The 20,765-nt window shown below is 43.8% G+C and overlaps 1 protein-coding gene across 2 annotated transcripts; it reads right to left on the bottom strand.

Moving 5' to 3' along the window:
• Positions 1–837: 837 nt before the first annotated feature.
• On the bottom strand, positions 838–20,713 carry LOC133519004 (serrate RNA effector molecule homolog). 2 transcript variants are annotated; one of them, XM_061852845.1, is made up of 18 exons: positions 20,475–20,713; positions 17,930–18,184; positions 17,203–17,388; positions 16,262–16,328; positions 15,877–16,075; positions 15,491–15,579; positions 15,243–15,402; positions 14,672–15,018; positions 14,231–14,371; positions 13,722–13,928; positions 12,772–12,843; positions 11,639–11,782; positions 10,986–11,129; positions 10,418–10,531; positions 10,180–10,323; positions 7,785–7,912; positions 4,434–4,538; positions 838–1,494 (listed from the first exon to the last, which is right to left on the bottom strand). In XM_061852845.1, the coding sequence occupies exons 1-18, from the start codon at positions 20,612–20,614 to the stop codon at positions 1,419–1,421; spliced, it is 2,718 nt and encodes a 905-aa protein (XP_061708829.1). In that variant the 5' UTR covers positions 20,615–20,713; the 3' UTR covers positions 838–1,418. The 2 variants fall into 2 exon arrangements, with proteins under 2 accessions (XP_061708829.1, XP_061708828.1); XM_061852844.1 differs by lacking the exons at positions 838–1,494; positions 4,434–4,538; positions 12,772–12,843 and having other exon boundaries at positions 7,766–7,912; positions 20,475–20,711.
• Between the last annotated feature and the right edge of the window lie 52 nt (positions 20,714–20,765).

Below are 20,765 nucleotides of genomic sequence, written 5' to 3'. Positions count from 1 at the left end.
AAATAGCATATTTCTTCGAACCATTACGACAATTTTAGCTTAGAACTACGAACAATTTCGAAGGAAACAAATTAGTAAACCTACTAAAATTCTAAATAAGTTAATTTGTGTACGGAACATTGTTAAAATACTACGAGTGTTTGTAATGGGCGTCCTTTGGGTGATGTATGTCCAAGTTATATGAACTCGTCGGGTTCGCGCGGCGCGTCCAAGTCTCGGTAGTGTATGACAGGGCGGTAGTCCGCGCCGCCGCCCCTTTAACAAGCAACCACACGGTTAGGAACCACTCTACTCAAACTTACTAAATCGTGATCACTTGAAAATTCCGAAATTATTAGTCCGAAAGCATCATTCTTTGAAAATGATATAATTCCGAAAATTGACGGAATTGTCGACGTTACCGTTACTGATTTAATATACAATAGGTGCAAATTTTGAAATTATATTCTGTCATTAAATCTAACATCATTCTGTGGAATATGGTTTACGGAAAAACGAAATTTAAAATGAAAGCCTTCGGAAAAATGTTTTTCGGAGTGAAGTGATATCTACGAAAACTCGTACACACAGCAAACCACACATTTAATGCAAAGTGTAGGCATGACATTTTAAATGTAAAGTGTTTATGTAAGTACATAGTGGAAGACTTGTTCTGTATCATAGGTACGCCACAAAGAAAACAAATAATGTTATCAATACAATATGCTGTTCATAAATATTTCTGCCCAGTCTAGTAATGGAAACAAAATAATCTCGGCTTCCCGGAGATTATAAAGTGATACGCTACAGTATTAAGTTGTAAAGTATAGGAAGTTTAGGAAAAACAGATTTAACACGTTATATTATAAGATAATTTATTTCAAAATGGTCTTACAAGTGGTTGTATTATTATGTATATTGTACTACAGTGTCTTCCGTTAAATAATAACAAAATGTTATGGTACATTTACTGCAATGTAAATAATACTCACATATACCTGTATGTACTATTTAAATTATATTCAAACTTAATGTACAACAGAATTACTAGCACATAGATATAATGTAAGGTTTAGGGTAACATTACACAACCAAAATTTGTAAATGCAATTGAAAAAGTATTGAGACTAAACATACAGGTACATAAGACTGGCATATAGTCAATTATAGTGTCTTGTAATTTCTCAATAATGAATCTATTTTGTGTGCTTCATAGTTTCGGAATTAATTAAAAAAAGAAAGTATTTATTGTACAATAAACAGTCATACAAGTTCGTTTAACGACTTTAGAACAAGCTAGAGTCTAGAGCTAGATGTAATTTTATATTAGTGGAACATGAAAATATGCTTGAAATAAGTTAACATTATTTAAAAGTCGGAATGATTAATACAAAAATATCAAATATAAAATATAATCTGTCATGATTTTGAGTCAATACTTAAAATATATCGCCACTATCCGGGAAGTCAAGATCGTTGTAGGCAATAATAGGACGGGAGCGGTCGACATTGTCCCTGCAAATTATTTCCTTAAACTTAACTAATTGTTTCTGAAGTGTACAAAAATATATATAATTCAACCTTAATATTTTATTTAAATAGGAAACAAAAGCCATGCAACAACCCAAAAAGCAGTTATTAAAGAAAACATGCATAATTTGTCATGGAACCAGCATGAAGTTATGATCGCCTCATGTTTAGAAAATGAGTAGGTATCGGACGGTTCCGCATTGATGACACGGATTAATGTTAACTACTATTTAACGAGTACAATATTACATCCTTTTAAATACATGATTAGATGTAAATTATGTTAATTATAGGAAATCTTTTCAAATATGTCAAATAAATTGTAAACAACAATGGTACGACGTTGCGCGATATTATATCATTTATTAGAAATCGCGAAACGTCTGGTTGACGTAACTGGTGACCGAAGAGCTGGCGGCTTCCTCGCACAACGTATCAGTATTGCGATACAACGAGGAAATGCCGCCAGCATCCTTGGTACAATGCCTCAAGGGCCTATTTTAGATATAAGCTAGTTATAGTAATCATCTGTATATATCCATTATGTATATTGTTATTGTCAATAAATAGTTCTTTATTAGTTGTTAACATGTTTATGTAAATTAGAATTAAGCTTTTAATAATTATAATATAATTTTTACGGTTACATACTTTAAACAGACGACTTTAAAGTAATTTTTTTTTAGAAATGCGGCGTTTAACTACCAGTAAGATTAAAACAGTAGCATAAGGTTAATATAAGTGTTATTTATCTCAATAATTGAAGTGCATGTTAAGTTTATAAGTAGTAACTAAAACATCATAAATTTCAATAGACATTATAATAAATTATATTACATTTTATAATGTTTAATTACGGCACGGCATGAGGGCTATACCGGGCTAATGACTGTCATCTAGAAACCGCACGGCCCATATTAGGCTATCATTAAGATCAGAATTACAATTGTCGTTTCATTATCGATTGTAAAATGTCCATTATTGATTAATGAAATAAAGAACCATGACGAATGCAAAAGAAGATAAGCGTTAAATAAAAAGAATATTAACAAATAGTATTCGAACAATATCGTTTTTAGTAAACAAAATCATCGTTCATCCAATATTTGTTAAAATAAGGAACAAAACCTGGGATGCATTAGTTTCGGGCAAAGATAAATTGATTGAGTAAGATGTAAGAAATTTTCGTGCTTCGAATTTGACAGGTAAACGAGATGGCGCTATAGAGCTTCATACATTTTGCGGTAACTCTGATTATCTTTTGACGTTTGACAATTCAGTAACCGCAAAATACATGGTACGGTACAGCGCCATTTGTTTTTGATGTCAAACGAAAGGGCGCGTTTTTTTCTTAGACTTTATATTATTATATTACAATCAATTCTCTTTAGTTTCGGGTCGATCATTACGTCACAAGTTTGTCAATTAAAAAAAAACTTTACTTCAACTCAATTCACTGAGGGCTAACGCTTAATTTTGCCGCTGAGGGCGCTAGTGTAGATGGAGGTCTTTCAAAATGTCAAATGCGTAGTATTTTTGAGGGTTACAAGCTTTTATTCGCAAATTTTCACACCATATTCATAATTGTGTACTTGACACATGTTGAATATTATAACAAAATTTGGTTAAATGGATATAAAATGAGTCATCCATTATAAAATGTGGAATTAAAAAAATTATATTGAGATTATAAAAAAATACCAGGCTCCAAACTAAAAAAAAAATTTTCGTCTATAAAAATAGATTAAAAACTTACTTACTTATTAAAAAAATGGTACCATACGATTCCATACATTTTATTCTAAAATAAATTGTGTGACAACTATACACATAAACGCAATATTTCAGAGTCAAAATGGCAATTTCCTTGATCTTTCATACATTTAGGACAGACTTATATGATGTGACGTCACATCACATTATCATTTCGTTACAGGCGTTTCAATCGTCGAGTGCGGGCGTCAGACTTTTAACTCTCATTTCAGATCTTTGTGTTGCTTAAATGCCATGAGTCCCATATAGACATTTGATTCTCAGGAAAATCAAGATCGTTTGACATTATTTACAAAAAACTGTCAAGTAGCCAATTGTGGTAAATATTTTTTCTATTTCTGATTATTCATGGGAAACATAAGTTACTACTTAAAAAAATGTTAGTGATTAAAAAAAAGTGCCAAATAAAATATATGCAAAATTAAAAAGGTTTAAAAAACGGCAAATTTAGACGTTTTTTTTTGGAGATCCAACAACTGAGACATTAACATAGAAAATTATAGTAGATACAGGAAGCCAATTATAGGAACTCACAGGTAGTGACATAATACTAAACTAAGATTACGCACTATTGCAACCACATATGTGAACAAAGCGAAATTTTGAGAACTGTTGTTCTGGACCACAATCTACAGTGGCGCTAATTGGCGAGCACAAAAAACGGTAGTCCTCCTTGGCTTCGTTAAACTTTATTTAAATCATGTGCAATCTAGCCTCCTGAGACCTAGAAGCATTTGTTTTGTTTTTGAATTTGGAACTCTTAGTTACTCAATAAAAGTACAACATAGATTGTGAAATATGTACAAAGATACGCACGGTTTCAGGAGGATAGGCAATGAATTTAAACAGGCAAATAAAGAAATGGAAAATATTTTATTTTTCTTTAACTGAAATGCAAACTTGCAGCTGAACGACGGACGGTTTTCATTCATATTATAAATACTTCCTGTTTTCACGCGGAACTTACTTCTTTTTTATGGATATCAATATATAAATTACCAATGGTTTTGTTTTTTGCAATGCACGTATTATTATGGCAAATTCGTTACTTATTTTTTATTTTCATGTATCTAATTAGTAAACAGTTTCAAGTGAAAAGAAGTGTATAAATATAATAGATATGGTTTAGGATAAGTGAGCCGGAAGCTTACCTCGGCCTGGAGAACCTCGGGTGGCGCGGCGCGTAGGGCTGCGGCGGCGCCCAGCCCGCCCAGCCCCAGCCGCGCCCGCCCGCCGGCCCGCCCGCGCCGCCGTACCTGCCGGCGACATATCGTCTTCAGTATCCCAACTAGCTTCATATTGCATTTTTAGGGTCCCGTACCAAAAAGGTACAAAGGAATAAATAAATATTATATGACATTCTTACACAGATTGACTAAGTCCCACGGTAAGCTCAATAAGGCTTGTGTTGTGGGTACTCAGACATATACAAATACTTCAATATATAGAAAACACCCGTAACTCAGGAACTCATCTGTGCTCATCATCTGTGCAGAGTCACTATCCACTATTATTGGGACACTTTTCAGCAGTGGGCCCAGTGTATGCTAGCCTCTTACTCATAATCTTTATTGCATATCACATTGTATCTTAACCTATTACATAGCATTGTATACAACATGACACCCTGTAGGGCGCAGCCTGTTATGTGGTTTATCTCTGACGTTATACTAACGTCATGCCAGACGTCCATCCCTACGCCATCCTTGCCATGCGGCCAGTGATTATGAGCTTTTCCAGACTATCTGACTCTTTCCTGCTCAGATGGCCGAAAAAACCAAGTACACGTTGGGTGCAAACATATGTTGCTTTCGGAGGTCGAGAAAGTGGTGAGCGTCGGTTTGCCGGTAGCCCCCTGTACCATGGAGTGGTGTACTCACGGCGCGGGCTGCGGCGGCGGCGCGAGCGGCGCGGGCGGCGCGCGCTGCGGCGGCTCGGTCTGCTGCGGGCGCCGCACGTCGCGCACGTGCGCGTTGCCGTTAGCCCCCTGTACCATGGAGTGGTGTACTCACGGCGCGGGCTGCGGCGGCGGCGCGAGCGGCGCGGGCGGCGCGCGCTGCGGCGGCTCGGGCTGCTGCGGGCGCCGCACGTCGCGCACGTGCGCGTTGCCGTTAGCCCCCAGTACCATGGAGTGGTGTACTCACGGCGCGGGCTGCGGCGGCGGCGCGAGCGGCGCGGGCGGCGCGCGCTGCGGCGGCTCGGTCTGCTGCGGGCGCCGCACGTCGCGCAAGTGCGCGTTGCCGTTAGCCCCCTGTACCATGGAGTGGTGTACTCACGGCGCGGGCTGCGGCGGCGGCGCGAGCGGCGCGGGCGGCGCGCGCTGCGGCGGCTCGGGCTGCTGCGGGCGCCGCACGTCGCGCACGTGCGCGTTGCCGTTAGCCCCCTGTACCATGGAGTGGTGTACTCACGGCGCGGGCTGCGGCGGCGGCGCGAGCGGCGCGGGCGGCGCGCGCTGCGGCGGCTCGGGCTGCTGCGGGCGCCGCACGTCGCGCACGTGCGCGTTGCCGTTAGCCCCCAGTACCATGGAGTGGTGTACTCACGGCGCGGGCTGCGGCGGCGGCGCGAGCGGCGCGGGCGGCGCGCGCTGCGGCGGCTCGGTCTGCTGCGGGCGCCGCACGTCGCGCAAGTGCGCGTTGCCGTTAGCCCCCTGTACCATGGAGTGGTGTACTCACGGCGCGGGCTGCGGCGGCGGCGCGAGCGGCGCGGGCGGCGCGCGCTGCGGCGGCTCGGGCTGCTGCGGGCGCCGCACGTCGCGCACGTGCGCGTTGCCGTTAGCCCCCTGTACCATGGAGTGGTGTACTCACGGCGCGGGCTGCGGCGGCGGCGCGAGCGGCGCGGGCGGCGCGCGCTGCGGCGGCTCGGGCTGCTGCGGGCGCCGCACGTCGCGCACGTGCGCGTTGCCGTTAGCCCCCTGTACCATGGAGTGGTGTACTCACGGCGCGGGCTGCGGCGGCGGCGCGAGCGGCGCGGGCGGCGCGCGCTGCGGCGGCTCGGGCTGCTGCGGGCGCCGCACGTCGCGCACGTGCGCGTTGCCGTTAGCCCCCTGTACCATGGAGTGGTGTACTCACGGCGCGGGCTGCGGCGGCGGCGCGCGCTGCGGCGGCTCGGTCTGCTGCGGGCGCCGCACGTCGCGCACGTGCGCGTTGCCGTTAGCCCCCTGTACCATGGAGTGGTGTACTCACGGCGCGGGCTGCGGCGGCGGCGCGAGCGGCGCGGGCGGCGCGCGCTGCGGCGGCTCGGGCTGCTGCGGGCGCCGCACGTCGCGCACGTGCGCGTTGCCGTTAGCCCCCTGTACCATGGAGTGGTGTACTCACGGCGCGGGCTGCGGCGGCGGCGCGAGCGGCGCGGGCGGCGCGCGCTGCGGCGGCTCGGGCTGCTGCGGGCGCCGCACGTCGCGCACGTGCGCGTTGCCGTTAGCCCCCTGTACCATGGAGTGGTGTACTCACGGCGCGGGCTGCGGCGGCGGCGCGAGCGGCGCGGGCGGCGCGCGCTGCGGCGGCTCGGGCTGCTGCGGGCGCCGCACGTCGCGCACGTGCGCGTTGCCGTTAGCCCCCTGTACCATGGAGTGGTGTACTCACGGCGCGGGCTGCGGCGGCGGCGCGAGCGGCGCGGGCGGCGCGCGCTGCGGCGGCTCGGTCTGCTGCGGGCGCCGCACGTCGCGCACGTGCGCGTTGCCGTTAGCCCCCTGTACCATGGAGTGGTGTACTCACGGCGCGGGCTGCGGCGGCGGCGCGAGCGGCGCGGGCGGCGCGCGCTGCGGCGGCTCGGGCTGCTGCGGGCGCCGCACGTCGCGCACGTGCGCGTTGCCGTTAGCCCCCTGTACCATGGAGTGGTGTACTCACGGCGCGGGCTGCGGCGGCGGCGCGAGCGGCGCGGGCGGCGCGCGCTGCGGCGGCTCGGGCTGCTGCGGGCGCCGCACGTCGCGCACGTGCGCGTTGCCGTTAGCCCCCTGTACCATGGAGTGGTGTACTCACGGCGCGGGCTGCGGCGGCGGCGCGAGCGGCGCGGGCGGCGCGCGCTGCGGCGGCTCGGGCTGCTGCGGGCGCCGCACGTCGCGCACGTGCGCGTTGCCGTTAGCCCCCTGTACCATGGAGTGGTGTACTCACGGCGCGGGCTGCGGCGGCGGCGCGAGCGGCGCGGGCGGCGCGCGCTGCGGCGGCTCGGGCTGCTGCGGGCGCCGCACGTCGCGCACGTGCGCGTTGCCGTTAGCCCCCTGTACCATGGAGTGGTGTACTCACGGCGCGGGCTGCGGCGGCGGCGCGAGCGGCGCGGGCGGCGCGCGCTGCGGCGGCTCGGGCTGCTGCGGGCGCCGCACGTCGCGCACGTGCGCGTTGCCGTTAGCCCCCTGTACCATGGAGTGGTGTACTCACGGCGCGGGCTGCGGCGGCGGCGCGAGCGGCGCGGGCGGCGCGCGCTGCGGCGGCTCGGGCTGCTGCGGGCGCCGCACGTCGCGCACGTGCGCGTTGCCGTTAGCCCCCTGTACCATGGAGTGGTGTACTCACGGCGCGGGCTGCGGCGGCGGCGCGAGCGGCGCGGGCGGCGCGCGCTGCGGCGGCTCGGGCTGCTGCGGGCGCCGCACGTCGCGCACGTAGGCGTTGAAGTACGCCACCTCGCGGCGGACCTCCTCCACCTGAGGGTATTACGACACAGCTTAAAATACTGTTGAACCCCTCTTAGCACGGTCACGTTAAATTGGATTACTCGCGTGATTCGCCATCTTACACCTGCCACTTTTTTTCATATTTTTTTAGTTAATACCATCAGAATCTACTTAAACGAGTTTTATTGTATCTTAAGGTATCTATAATTAAATTACCTGACCGGGCGGCGGCTCAATCAGCTTAGACTTTTTTAAAGCAGATTCCAGCCGGCCATTTATTTATTTATTGAATCAAGTTATAACATTAACATTACAGCTTACGCCAAAGCGTTACGTAGATTCATTACTTAAAAACTACTTATTTATTAATTAAAAACTAACTTACATCTACGAATATCTGTCGTGCATCCTTTCAAGCATTCCCTTCCACTCAGATATTAGCCTTCCTATCCCTGTTGCAAACAGATCACACTCTGGTAGGGCCGTGAGTAAGGAGTTAGCGAGCGCAGTTGCACGCAATACGGGGGAGTGCAGGCGCAGACGAGTACGCGTGCGCACTATGGCCAGTAGGGGCGGTCGCCTCCGTCTACTACAGTACGCATCAGGTACAGAAAGTTTTAGAAACCTTTCTAGGAGGCCAACACTATCTATCTTACCCCTCAAAACCTTAACTATAAAGCATGCTAGTCCTAGATTTCTACGCAGCTCTAGTGAATCGTAGCCTAAGTGCCCCTGCAGAAATCCAGTCGGGTACATGAAGGGGTAATATAGATGTATTTTCCTATATAGGTTGCGCAGGAATTTCTTTTGGACTTGTTCTAGTGCCAGGGTATACTTCTTTTCATGCGGGCTCCACACTACAGCGTTCGTCTCGAGTATGCTTCTTACGAGTGCCGCATAAAGTGCTCGCGTCGCATCTACAGTGAGCGAGGCCGAGTTGCGTAGTACGAAGCCCAACCTTTGGAACGCCTTGCGGGTAACATCCTGTATGTGTGGCCGGAACGTTAGCCGCGAGTCGAATATTACTCCGAGGTCGCGAACTTCTTCGACGTGGGCCATTGTGCTCCCAGCCATGCGGTAGTCATGACAGAGAGGCAAGCAAGAAAGAGAAAAGGTCATTACCTCACATTTTTCAATGTTAAATAATAGCCTGTTTCGCAAACTCCATTCGTAAACCGCGTCGATGTCGTCTTGAAGATTTTCACAGTCACTAGCGGATTTAACTGCCATGATCAGCTTTACGTCGTCTGCAAATAGCAGTACCGTAGAGGTTCGGACAACTTCAGGCAAGTCATTAATCAGAATCAAGAATAGCAACGGCCCTAAATTTGATCCCTGACTTATACCCGAGCGTGTTGTGTACGGCTTGGAAAGATATGGGCCATACTTAACAAATTGTTTCCTGTCCCTAAGGTAACAAGAAAACAAGCGCAATAGGCGGGGGGTGAATCCCATTTTTCCCAGTTTAAGTAGCAGTACATCGTTGTCCACCCTGTCGAATGCCTTCTGAAAATCGAGATAGACGACGTCAACCTGACAGTGATCGTCCATCTTACTAGAAAGAAGGTCCACCAGTTCCACAAGATTGGTGGCCACCGATCTCTTGGGTAGGAAAGCATGCTGTTGGCTTACGATGTATGGCAAGCACTGTGGTAGAAGGTAATCATGGAGAACCATCTCAAACACCTTGGCAAGGGCAGACAGTATGGCAATGGGCCGATAGTTTTCCACTTTCAACTTGGAAATAGATTTTTTTGGTCGTATTCCGTACCTTAGTGGCAGGAGGGCCGGCGCGCGCGTGCATGATGCCGCAGCGATTGGGCATCTCGTCCTCGTTTGATTTGATGCGATTTCGGCTCAGATCATACTAATAGGGTACACACAATTTTATGGACTTCGGCGTGTTCAGTTACAAATTCGTATGGACACGTGAATGGAATTAATACATAAAATGGCCATGAATTTTTGCGGCTGGATGTACATCAAACAGTATTATTTTAGATGACTCGTAGAAAAAGTATTGAGTGATACACTCAACCTTTTCAATCTCGTGCCTTCATTAGGCCACTCAGCAAGCTTCGTGGCCTAAACGCGGTACTTGACTGAACAGCTCTCTATTATATCACGATTGTATAAGATACTATTTTCTACTCGTCGACTGTAATAGTTGAATTATGATTAAGTTTACCAAACTGTAATTGCGTACTTTTACACACACAAAACATGGTACACAATTACGAGTATATAAAATATTAGTTTAGCTCCATCAAACGAGCAATGAATACTTAATAACGCACCTTTTCCGCATGCTTGTTGAAGATATGTTTCCTTATAAAGTCGGGCCCCTTGAACTTCTTGCCGCTGAGTGGACACAGCCACTTGTCTTTGGCCAACTCCTGGGTGTTAGCTTGGATGAACTTCTCTACTTCTGCATCGGGATCCTGATGCAATTAAATAGATATATCAGTAAAGTAAGTATACAACAAGTACTAATTATGTAAGTCACAGCCAAAATTGTATCCTCCACAAAATTACCTTGATTCCTAGCTTTTGTAACTCTTCTTCAGTAAGGGGTTTGACGTCTTGGAGGAAAGCAGACATTTTCCCCTCAAATGTTTTGATGTAATCCTGCACTTCTTGTTGGGTAGGCTAAAAAATAAATCGCATATTAATTCGAATGTATTTCATTTTACATTATAACTAGTAGGAACAACAGAGAATTTTTAATTGTAACCACTGAGGACAGAAGAAATTTGTTTTTGTTGTAACAACTGGGAATAATTCCTTTCCAGTCCTCCCCAGATATAATGAATAGATACTTTATTGTCCATTTCTACTTGGACTGGACGACATTCCACCGAAACGTCAACTTTAGTCGGACTAAACAGTATCTAGCAGGTGCTTGTAGATCATTCGTTTGAAAGTCAGCTTGCTTGGGGCTTGTCTAATCGTCAGTGGGGGCGCATTCCAAAGATGGACTGCTCTTGCGAAAGAAGACGTGAGAATACCGACACTTTCTATAACATGCACCCCTAAAATTTCTAAAACAGATGGGGACAAATAGAATAGGTAAAAATGAGATTTTTTTGGTCGTATTCCGTACCTTAGTGGCAGGAGGGCCGGCGCGCGCGTGCATGATGCCGCAGCGATTGGGCATCTCGTCCTCGTACGGGTACTCGCAGTGGTTGTAGTAGTCCACCGAGTGCACGATGCGCAGATACAGCACCAGCCGGTCCAGCACTCGCATCTGAACCGATATATATGTAGTTAAAAGTCAACATAACTTTTCTCTTAACGAATGTGTAGGGTGTCGTAGTAGATACTAAAAGGCTAGACTAGGGTGACAGGGTTATTTGGCAGGGCGGTATCATCGTCGAATACCCAGCGGCCACTCACAAAACGCCACCACTGTGCGTAACCCCATTAGCCTCCAGTTTGGTCCCCCTCCTCCTCATTAGAAGTATAGTTGGGCAAGTCCACACAGAAAGAGTCACCTCGCTAGAAAAGAGCTGCGCGGTCTGTGAAGCCGACTGAGACGAGCCAAACGAGCCACTCGAAGCAAACGCACACAGCTACGACCACTCCAGCAAGGCAAGTCTGTTTTTGTGGGTGGCTCGTTGTGGGCATACACCTGATCAGATACCTGGAGATCTTGTGAAGTATATTCCTGTTATTTCTTAATCATTACTATTAATTATGGGTTAGTATTAATAGTTCTGAAATTCATATTTTTTATTCATTCATATTCTCACGTACCAGCTCAGGGTCCGCCTGCTCGGTCTGCGTCTCGGTGTCGGCCTCTACTCCTAGCAGCTCCTCCTCTTCTGTGGAAGCTTCCTCGATCAGATGCTCGGTGATCTTGTGCAGCACAGGGTTTGGAGACTCATTGAGGCTGAAGCTCTAAAACGAACATGAGCGACTATGGTGGAATTTACTAAACATATTTACTTGTTCAATAATAGGCGCTCAGTGTTTTTTACATGCTGACACGATGCTGAATCGCTCGAAACGATGCCGCCATACCTTTGGCCTATGATCTACTATATTTTTCATATTTAACTAATTTAAGACACATCAGTGAAATAATAAGGATAAAAGTCAAATGGAGTTCTAAAAGTTTTAATCATGTGTCGAAAGATGGGATTAAATTTACTGTGGCTACAAAGTTTTCTTTCTTTTGCAATCCACCTCTATTTTAAATTCTCTTTGCTAAAGGCAAGGATGTAAGAAATGTAATCTGCGGCCCTAAGTTAAGTTTTATATTTAGGTTTAAGGTCTATCTTTATAACCATAAAAACCATGTCAAATATTAGGTTATGTTTATTCCGTTCGGAAATAAACTAATTTCTTTTGTAAAGATAAACAGTTCAACACAATTTGAGGCTTCTATTACAATACAGTACATTACACAACATGCGCCAGAGACAACTACAAGGGACATCTACTTAATGTTTAATTGTTCGACGTGCTACGTGATGACCACAGCTAATCCTCAAAATCACCTTAGCTCTAATTCCTACATATCAGAATCGTTCAATATGAATGCACAGTTGAATACAGATCTAACATATTACATCCCTATGTAGAAACATGCATGAAGGCTACCTACATAACGAGCAAAAATGCAGCTGCAGAGAAGTTGAGCCCCCATGCATAGGTCTTTGCAGGCTTTGCAGCTGACCATAGAGGCAATAAAGCCTCGTATTTGTGATAAAAAAATTGTTTCGTGCAACCCATGTTATTTAGTAGAGTTTCCTTGATAAACGGATGCCAATACGTTCGTGCCCAGCACAAGCTCTGGGCAAGAGTTACACGTCAAGCGTCCGACTTAAAACAAGCTCAATGTTGACTTGCTTGACGTGCTGGGAATGAAGGAAGGATTTACTAACCGAGTCCTCATGGGGGACTGTTCTATTGAGACGGGGATCGCGACTGTTCTTGGTTTTTTGACCGTGGGCGTCCTAAAAGTAAATAGGTGTTAGATACACACAAAAGCAATGAGCATAAAGTAAATTATGTAAAGAAACTTTGTATAAAGGGCGGGTTTAAATCCAGCAAGCTGTGCCTGCACCTTTTTCATTACTTACACAATTAAATTGTTGCACATTGTGGAGATAAGTACTTACCTACACTTTGTACCTAAGATGGACTACTTACCTACCTAATATTTGTACCTATGAACTACTGTAAAAAGTAATGAAATAAACGTATTTGTATAAAATATACCTGCTTTCATTATTATTGAGTATATTATGGCCCAAGCTAGCGAGATTGCAGTTTTGTCCGACGTAAAATTCTTCCCTTACTAATAATAAAAATTCAGAAAGGTCGAACGCTTTTTGGGTTTTTATAAACATGGGGACGCTATGTTACAAGGTCTTTTTTAAATTAAAGCAGGCTCTTGGAGAGAAAAAAGCAAGTGTGAGTATATGATGTGGATATGAAAATGATGTCTGCAGTAACATAAAGACGATCACCACATTTTGTCGTGTCCAAATCGGCTTAAGCCAGGCATATATGTTACTTTCTTCGCTTCTGACATCGGCGGTCACATATGCAGTGTATATGAAAATTATGAAACGCCATTTGCTTAAGACTATTCGACGTCGATAAATGAGGTCACACCGTCAAGATAACCGCGCGTCGACATGCAGGACAGGTAGGTCGCTCTAAGGTATAGAACGCAATGCGATTATTTTCTTGCGGTTTCAGAACCGCAAAAAGTGTAACGTGAGGCATGCTCCATATTTCATAAGCGCACGCACTCGCAAGTCTGAAACCGCAAGAAATGAATCGCAGTGCGCTGTCCTAAGTGATCTGTGGCAAGCGGACAAGTCACCTCCGGCTGCGGGTCGTGCTGGTCCGCGGCGCCGCCGTCCCGGGGCCGCTCCCACAGCTTGGTGCGCGCGTCGAGCAGGTGCGCCAGGCGCGCCGCCAGGCGGGCGTCGGCGCGCAGCACGGGCCGCTCCAGCGTCACGCCCGTCACGGGCCGCACGCGCCGCGCCAGGTCGCGGTTCACGATGGCGCCCAGCTCGCACTCGCGCAGCTGCACGAATACCAACATTGACCGGGATGGGAACAAATTCGTGCTCGTAGATTTACATCACTAACGTGTTCATCGATTGCCGTGTTCAACTTTACCTACTAATTATTGCAACAGACGAATTTTAAGCGAGTTCACCATGAGTATCCAGTCATCGACTAAACCCCTCGAGTTCCACGGGCTCGTTTAAAAGATTCCAAATTCGAATCTAACTTTAAACAGGGTAAAGGTTAAGTTACCAATGTGATAAAATATTTATATTTAGAATTAGGTGTCTAACTAGAAAAATGAAAGATATGACATACCCGAATGTTGTTAAGGTTCCAGCAGATGTCCTTGATGTTGACTTCTCTGCGGAAGGTGACCCAGCCGCGGCGGAACCAGCGCCGCTCGGGCAGCGGATCGGCCAGCGCGACGCGCAAGAAACCGCCGTAGCGCTTGCACATCTGTATTATACAAACGGTATGTTAACCAAGTCTTTTTTTTTCTCACTTTCCAAACCTCTGGAAAGTGTTTCTGGAAAGGCTACTGATTTAATGAAAACAGGGAACTGTTTTAGATACCAAAGGAGAGTGAATGTTTTAGGTAAGGGAGGTTGATACTGCGTCGCTTATGTTGGTTACTAAGTCGTGTATACTTCGTGAATAATTAGTAAAAATTCATGTTCATAACAATGAGGAGTTAAAATCCGTTTGTGCTGGGGGTTTAAAAACTTCACAAAGTAGACAGTTGAAAATAAGACTTACAGCTTCAACTTCCGCTTTAGTAATACTGGGCGCAAGGTTCCTCAAGAATATGGAGGTAGTTTTATGAAGGGCCCTAGTTTCTTTCTTCTCGACGACGACATCAGACACCGACTCCGCCTTCTCATCGCCGCTCTTGTCTCCATTCTTTTCATTGTCTTTAACAATATCGACGGGCTTCTCATCTTTTTCAGCGCTTGGCGACTTGGATTTTTCCTTGCGTTTAGGAGACTTGTCTGGCGTTTTGGATTTGGACTTTGATTTGCGTCTAGGTGCCGTGTCGCCTTCATCTTCGGAGCTGGAGGAAGACGAGCTGGACGAGGAGGAACTTGATGAAGATCCAGGCGGTGCTGGAATAAAAATGATGATGACAATTTTGCTCTTATTGGGGTGTAGTAGAAAATTATTAGTCTATCACTGTATCATGATCCGTATTTTCTAAGAATATAGTATAACAACTGGAGTTGACTTGCAAGAACATTTTGGTTTACATGCAGATCCTCGAGATGCGAGTCTATGGCAGCTACTTTAAATTGATTTCTCAATCTACAAATAGGACAAGTAAGGTACTGACGTGGTTCTTTCTCCGGTACATCGATATCGTCGCCCGGTTCCGTGCCCGGCGCCGAGTTGAACCGCGAGAACATTTTGGCTTGCTCTTGCAACTGCTTGAGATGAGGGTCTATCTCCATAGTCAATGGCGTTGTAGGCTTTGGTGACTCTGGTTTCTTTTCCTATTAAAATAGAGTTTCCATTTAGCATTTAGCAATCCGGCAAATTTAATAACTTGGGGTATCGCATCATCTCACAATCAACAAATACCTTCTCTTCTGTTTTCTCAGAATCGTCTTTTTCTTCTTTTACCTTGACAGCGTCTACGTCAATGACGACCGGTTGGTCGTCACGTTTATCTGTAAGAAGCCACTTGGTTAATAATAATAAACGAACTACATCATCAAAACCACTTTTATAACAACATTTCCACATTGAGTTTATATATTTACATGTTTATATATTGAGTACTACTTAGGGCGCATTTTATAAAGTATCAATTTTACAAAGCGCAAAGCGGCATCAATAATTAAACACCTCTCGGATACGCCACTGGTCCAGAGCGTGTAAACGCCGTTTTACAACTGTAAACTTGTAACTTCATACATTGGGATCCTAGAATCAAATACAGGTCAGGTAAATAAGTATATGGGTACCTGATTTTTCACTAATTGAATTAGTATTTTCGGGGGCAGGCGGCAGATCGAGCGCTTTCAGATCTTCCTCGGTTCCGCCTTCTAATTTTATAACCACAGTATCCAGCAATCGGACCAATTGGTCGGACTTGTCCACGTCCACAGATACTTTGTCGAGCTCCCCACCTTCTAAAAGCTCCAGGAAGATGTTGACGCGGTTCTAGAAAACGACTTACCATCAGTCTCTTCATCAATAGTAAAAACACCCTGCTTATAAATTGAAAACAAAATTTAAAGAAAATCATATAGATATCATAACACCACAGTTCCTCTTCAAACTGAGCTAACAAACAAGACATTTAATTGAGAAATACCGAATTAACATGACTAATCAAAAAGGAATTACCTTTAACGCATTCAGTTGCTCCTCTTTCCGTTTAACCGATTCTTCGGGATGGTATTTGATCTTGAACCTAAATCAAAATCAATTGTTATCATGCCTTCAGAGTAGAGCACACAACACGACTACAAGTTGTCTAGTCTTGTCATACACTCAAATACAAAGTCCTTTAGAAGCGCAAGTGATCCAGAGTATATTACATAAAAATCACTTCTAACAGACTTATAAAACAACATAAACATGACTTTCTCTCTAATAAAGGCTCATAAAACTAAAGAACTTTCGCTTTTATTAGAAAGAATGTCAGCAGTTTATACCTCTGTTGCACACCAGTCTTGCTCAACCACTGTTGCAGAAAACTAAAGAGCTTAGTAATAATTTGTAAAATTACTTCATTCTCACCTGTACCACACTTGTGGAATTTAGCCCTAGCATCCCTACAGTATCGAAACCGGTAGCATTGCGCGCTACTGGTCAACGCGAGATCAACTAGCTACACACACGATTTTATTTGTACAAAGTTTCAATATATTTTTCTCAACGGTGTCCAGCAATTCCACGCGTTTACGCGGTTGACTGTAGGGAAAAAAGTTTACATTATAATTTGCATAAGGTCTTTAAAAGATTCTAAGCCTTAACTGATCTACAAAAATCAAAGATTATAATTTTATCTCATGCAAGTATGTTAATGCTTAGAATCTTTTAATTACCAGCAAATACATTAATATAAAGCCGAGTACAGAAAATTAATCTGTGATTGAAACTTCAAGTTACTATGCAAAAATTCTACATTCAATCATTTGACTCTATAGTTTTTTTTTATGAGTCTGCTTGCAACAAATAGCAAGATATTTTTTTTTTGTAAATTGAAATGAATGTAATTATTAAGCTTTTTAGCATTTAGCTTTCCAAGATTTGTAAACAATGTATATAAAAATGCTACATACCATTCCTCGTCTTTATGAGCCACGAAGAACTCATTGAGCTGTTGTCGCTTGTACTCGAGTTTGTACTCATTGTACTTGACAATGGCGTCATCGACAGTGATGGAGTCGTCCTGCGCCGCGAGGAACGCCTTGAAGGACATCATGGTAGACGAGCCGTCTGTTGGACCAATGGGGAGGACTGCGTCCCTAAAATAATTATTTTACTTTATTATACTCACTAGGTATGTGTATGCACAATATGCATATACACATTGGGTGAAAACAAAGAATGTTACTATTATAATTTGCAACAAAAAAAAAACATTTTTACAACTCAAACTTTATTTCTCCAAATAAATGGTTTTACGTTATCCGACTTTTTTCACTTATTTAAAGCAGGATTCTCTCAACTACGGCTAGTAAGCCCTTCCAATCCACTCTTTAGAATGTAAGTTGAGGATTTGAAGGTCTCGCCCACAATAATTAAATGGCCATAAAAGCCAATTTTTATTTGCACAAATTTTGTTTAAGGTGTGTGGTCAAAAGGTTATGAAAACTCTTATTTAAGAAGATTATACTTTCAAGAAAAAGAAAATCAAAATTACTTAATACACAGAATTGATCAAACAAAAAAACTGTAACATAACTATCAAAACCATTTCTTGTTAAAATGTTTGAAGAACTTTTGTTTGCATACCATTATGACCAGTTTTAATCATTTGGCATTTGTAATTTGAAGATGGATTACCGAGCAGGAACTGGGGGCATGGGCTGACCATATCCTTGATGAGCAGGATGAGGCCCAAAGTGATCATGAGCCCATCCATAGGACCCATACGAATCATGAGGCATCCCCCCATATCTCCGGTCTTCCATAGGCCAGTCCGGCCGGATTCTCTTGTTGGGTGGCCCCTCACCCCGGATGGGGGAGTAGCCGCGGCTTGCACTGGCTCCTCCACGGTAGTCTCTGTAATCAGGTCCCGAGCGGCCGCCACCACGGGATCTTGAAGCAAAATGATGTTCATTAGTTTCTACAAAATGCTAACATTAAATTCTGGTTGATTATTTTATTTACATACCTATATTTTCATTAGAACAAGACTTAGATTTAATAATTGCCATGGATATTACTTTGAAGAATGCATTGAGCTTTGAGCTCTATATGCTCTTAATTTGCATGGGATGTGCTACAATTTAAGGAATTAGGGAAAAGGTATGTTTTTTTTTAAACTCTGGTAACTTTGGGGTATGGCTAAGTACATTTAATCACAAACAATTGAAACTATTGGGAGCGTGCAAAGCGGGTGGTGGGGGATGCCGGAACGATCACAGCGCTTGATATGGTGTACGAGTGGCATGCAGTTGCGTGCGAGGCAACGCGGCCTGTTAGCCGTCCCACCGGCGCGCACGCGCGTTCCTTCCACCTCCCCCCTGCACCTAGCTCTGACGCTTATAAACAATATTCTAAACAGCGACAGCTCCCTGGATGTTTTTTTTACCCCTGAATCAAAACTTTTGGTAGCATCAAGCCATTACCTGGAGATACTAGTCACAAAAAGTTCTATTACCTTCTAATATAATTATACTGTATTAACTACTAGTCTACCTTCCAACACAAAATAAACATAGCTATACTTTAAGCCTTTATAAACTAAATTATATTTCAAATTGTTAAAATTAAATATGTAACAAACTACCTAAAAAAAAAAAGAAATGTATATTGCTATTATAAGTTAAGAAGTAAATATACCTAAATGTAATCTGAGTGTTAGCATGTAAGGTTTATCTGTTAGTGCTAATATTAAATAAATAATATAATAATATATATAAATCATTTATTTGATCTATCAAATCAATATGTAAACAGGCCCTAAGGCAAATGTACATGCTTGTAGGGGCCTTGTCAGATAAAAATATTTTATTATTTATTTAAGCCTTTATTTTTCCTTAAATATTTTTTCTGACAAGTTCTAACAGTATCATTGTTCATTTTTCTATTTTAAGGACCCCTGTCGGGTATAGGCTTCCTCCATATCTTTCTACCTTTCTTGGTCTTTAGCCAAAATTATCTCCAAAATGGAGTTAATTTGAGGAAGTAACTTAAAAGAAATTTAAGCTCAGAATGTACTTGAAATTGTCGGACTTTAAAAAACCACTGTGTATAGAGCTGGCTGGAATCACTGTACTCAATTATGTTTTTAAGATTTCCAAACAACCATTTTAAACCATTATAATTGTATACTGGCTGATTTTTTGATAACCGAATTTAATAACAAAATGGCAACTGCCAACTAGTGCATTTTCTGTTTAATTCAATTTAACAACCTAAATACACATGCTAGTAGTTCTATTACTCAGTAATACATTTTTGTTTAAGACAGACTTACTATGGAGCGAAAAATAAGACATTACTACTAGAGTCAAGGTGGACACATATTTTATTATTATTATTTATTTATTTATTGTTTCTGGCTTTTTTCTACCAAGCCACTGTTCCCCCCCTTGACCCTACTATTACCTGGGTGAATCAACTATTTCTTGATGTTATTCTGTCCCATCAGCCAGCAGACAATAGTAGCAAAGTTTGTTTTAGAAGAACTGTTTTAAACATGTTATACAAACATGTTTGGTAGATGACCTATTATGGAAAAGGGCTTATAATTGCCACAAAAATCATGTTTAGATGATTTCAATGCCATAAATCCAGGTTTAAGGAGTGACCCAGAGGAATGTTACCATGGCAACCAGTGACAAAAATAGTTGATTCACCCACTTCATCTTGTTTGTAGTAGGAAATGACATAAGGTATATTCAGGTAAAGCCAAATACTACAGAATGTCAGCTTATTCTGAAAATCACATAATTTAATCATTTTAGAGTCCATTTTCAGACAGGGTTTCCAAAGGCATTCCCAACAATCTCAAGATTCTCAAGTATTCGGATTTATCCGATTATACATTAATAGGTAATGAGTAAATATTTAATTCAAAAACTTATTTTATATAATGCATTAGGTAAGCAAATGAGGTTAGAAGTTAGCATAAATATTAACAAAACAGTCATATCTCTAACTAGGCTAAGACAGATGGTATACCAACTCATATTAACAGCCAATTTTTTAATTTTTACCTTATTACTAGGGTAAAAGAACGCTTAGGATATTTAGGGGCAGGTATAGGATTCTTAGGAGGCTCGGTATTTTGAGGATGGGATCTGGAAAAGAAAGCTCAGTATTTGTGATGTACACATAAAATAACTGCCACATACGCTAACGTATACAATACTGTAAGTACCTCTCAGACCACTCTTCGCGTCCACGACCTCTTTCTTCCCGCCGATCGCTGCTCCGGTAGCTGCTACCCTCAGCTGTACCTCTTTCACCACGAAATTTGTCTCGTCGCTTACGATCGTATTCATCATCACTGTCAGCCATAGTTTAAGGCAATTTAATGACAACTATTAGTCTATTAGTTTTATACACTAATTACGAGTTTTGCTGAATCAACATCTAATATAATGATTGGCAAGCACATACCAAAGAGCATATAATCACTACGTTTTAGCACATACATAATTTTTTTTTT

The sequence above is a fragment of the Cydia pomonella genome, chromosome 6 (genome assembly GCF_033807575.1).
Source record: "Cydia pomonella isolate Wapato2018A chromosome 6, ilCydPomo1, whole genome shotgun sequence".
NCBI lineage: Eukaryota > Metazoa > Arthropoda > Insecta > Lepidoptera > Tortricidae > Cydia > Cydia pomonella.
The sequence above is the reverse complement of the archived record's forward strand: the minus strand, read 5'-3'. Positions and strand labels throughout refer to the sequence as shown.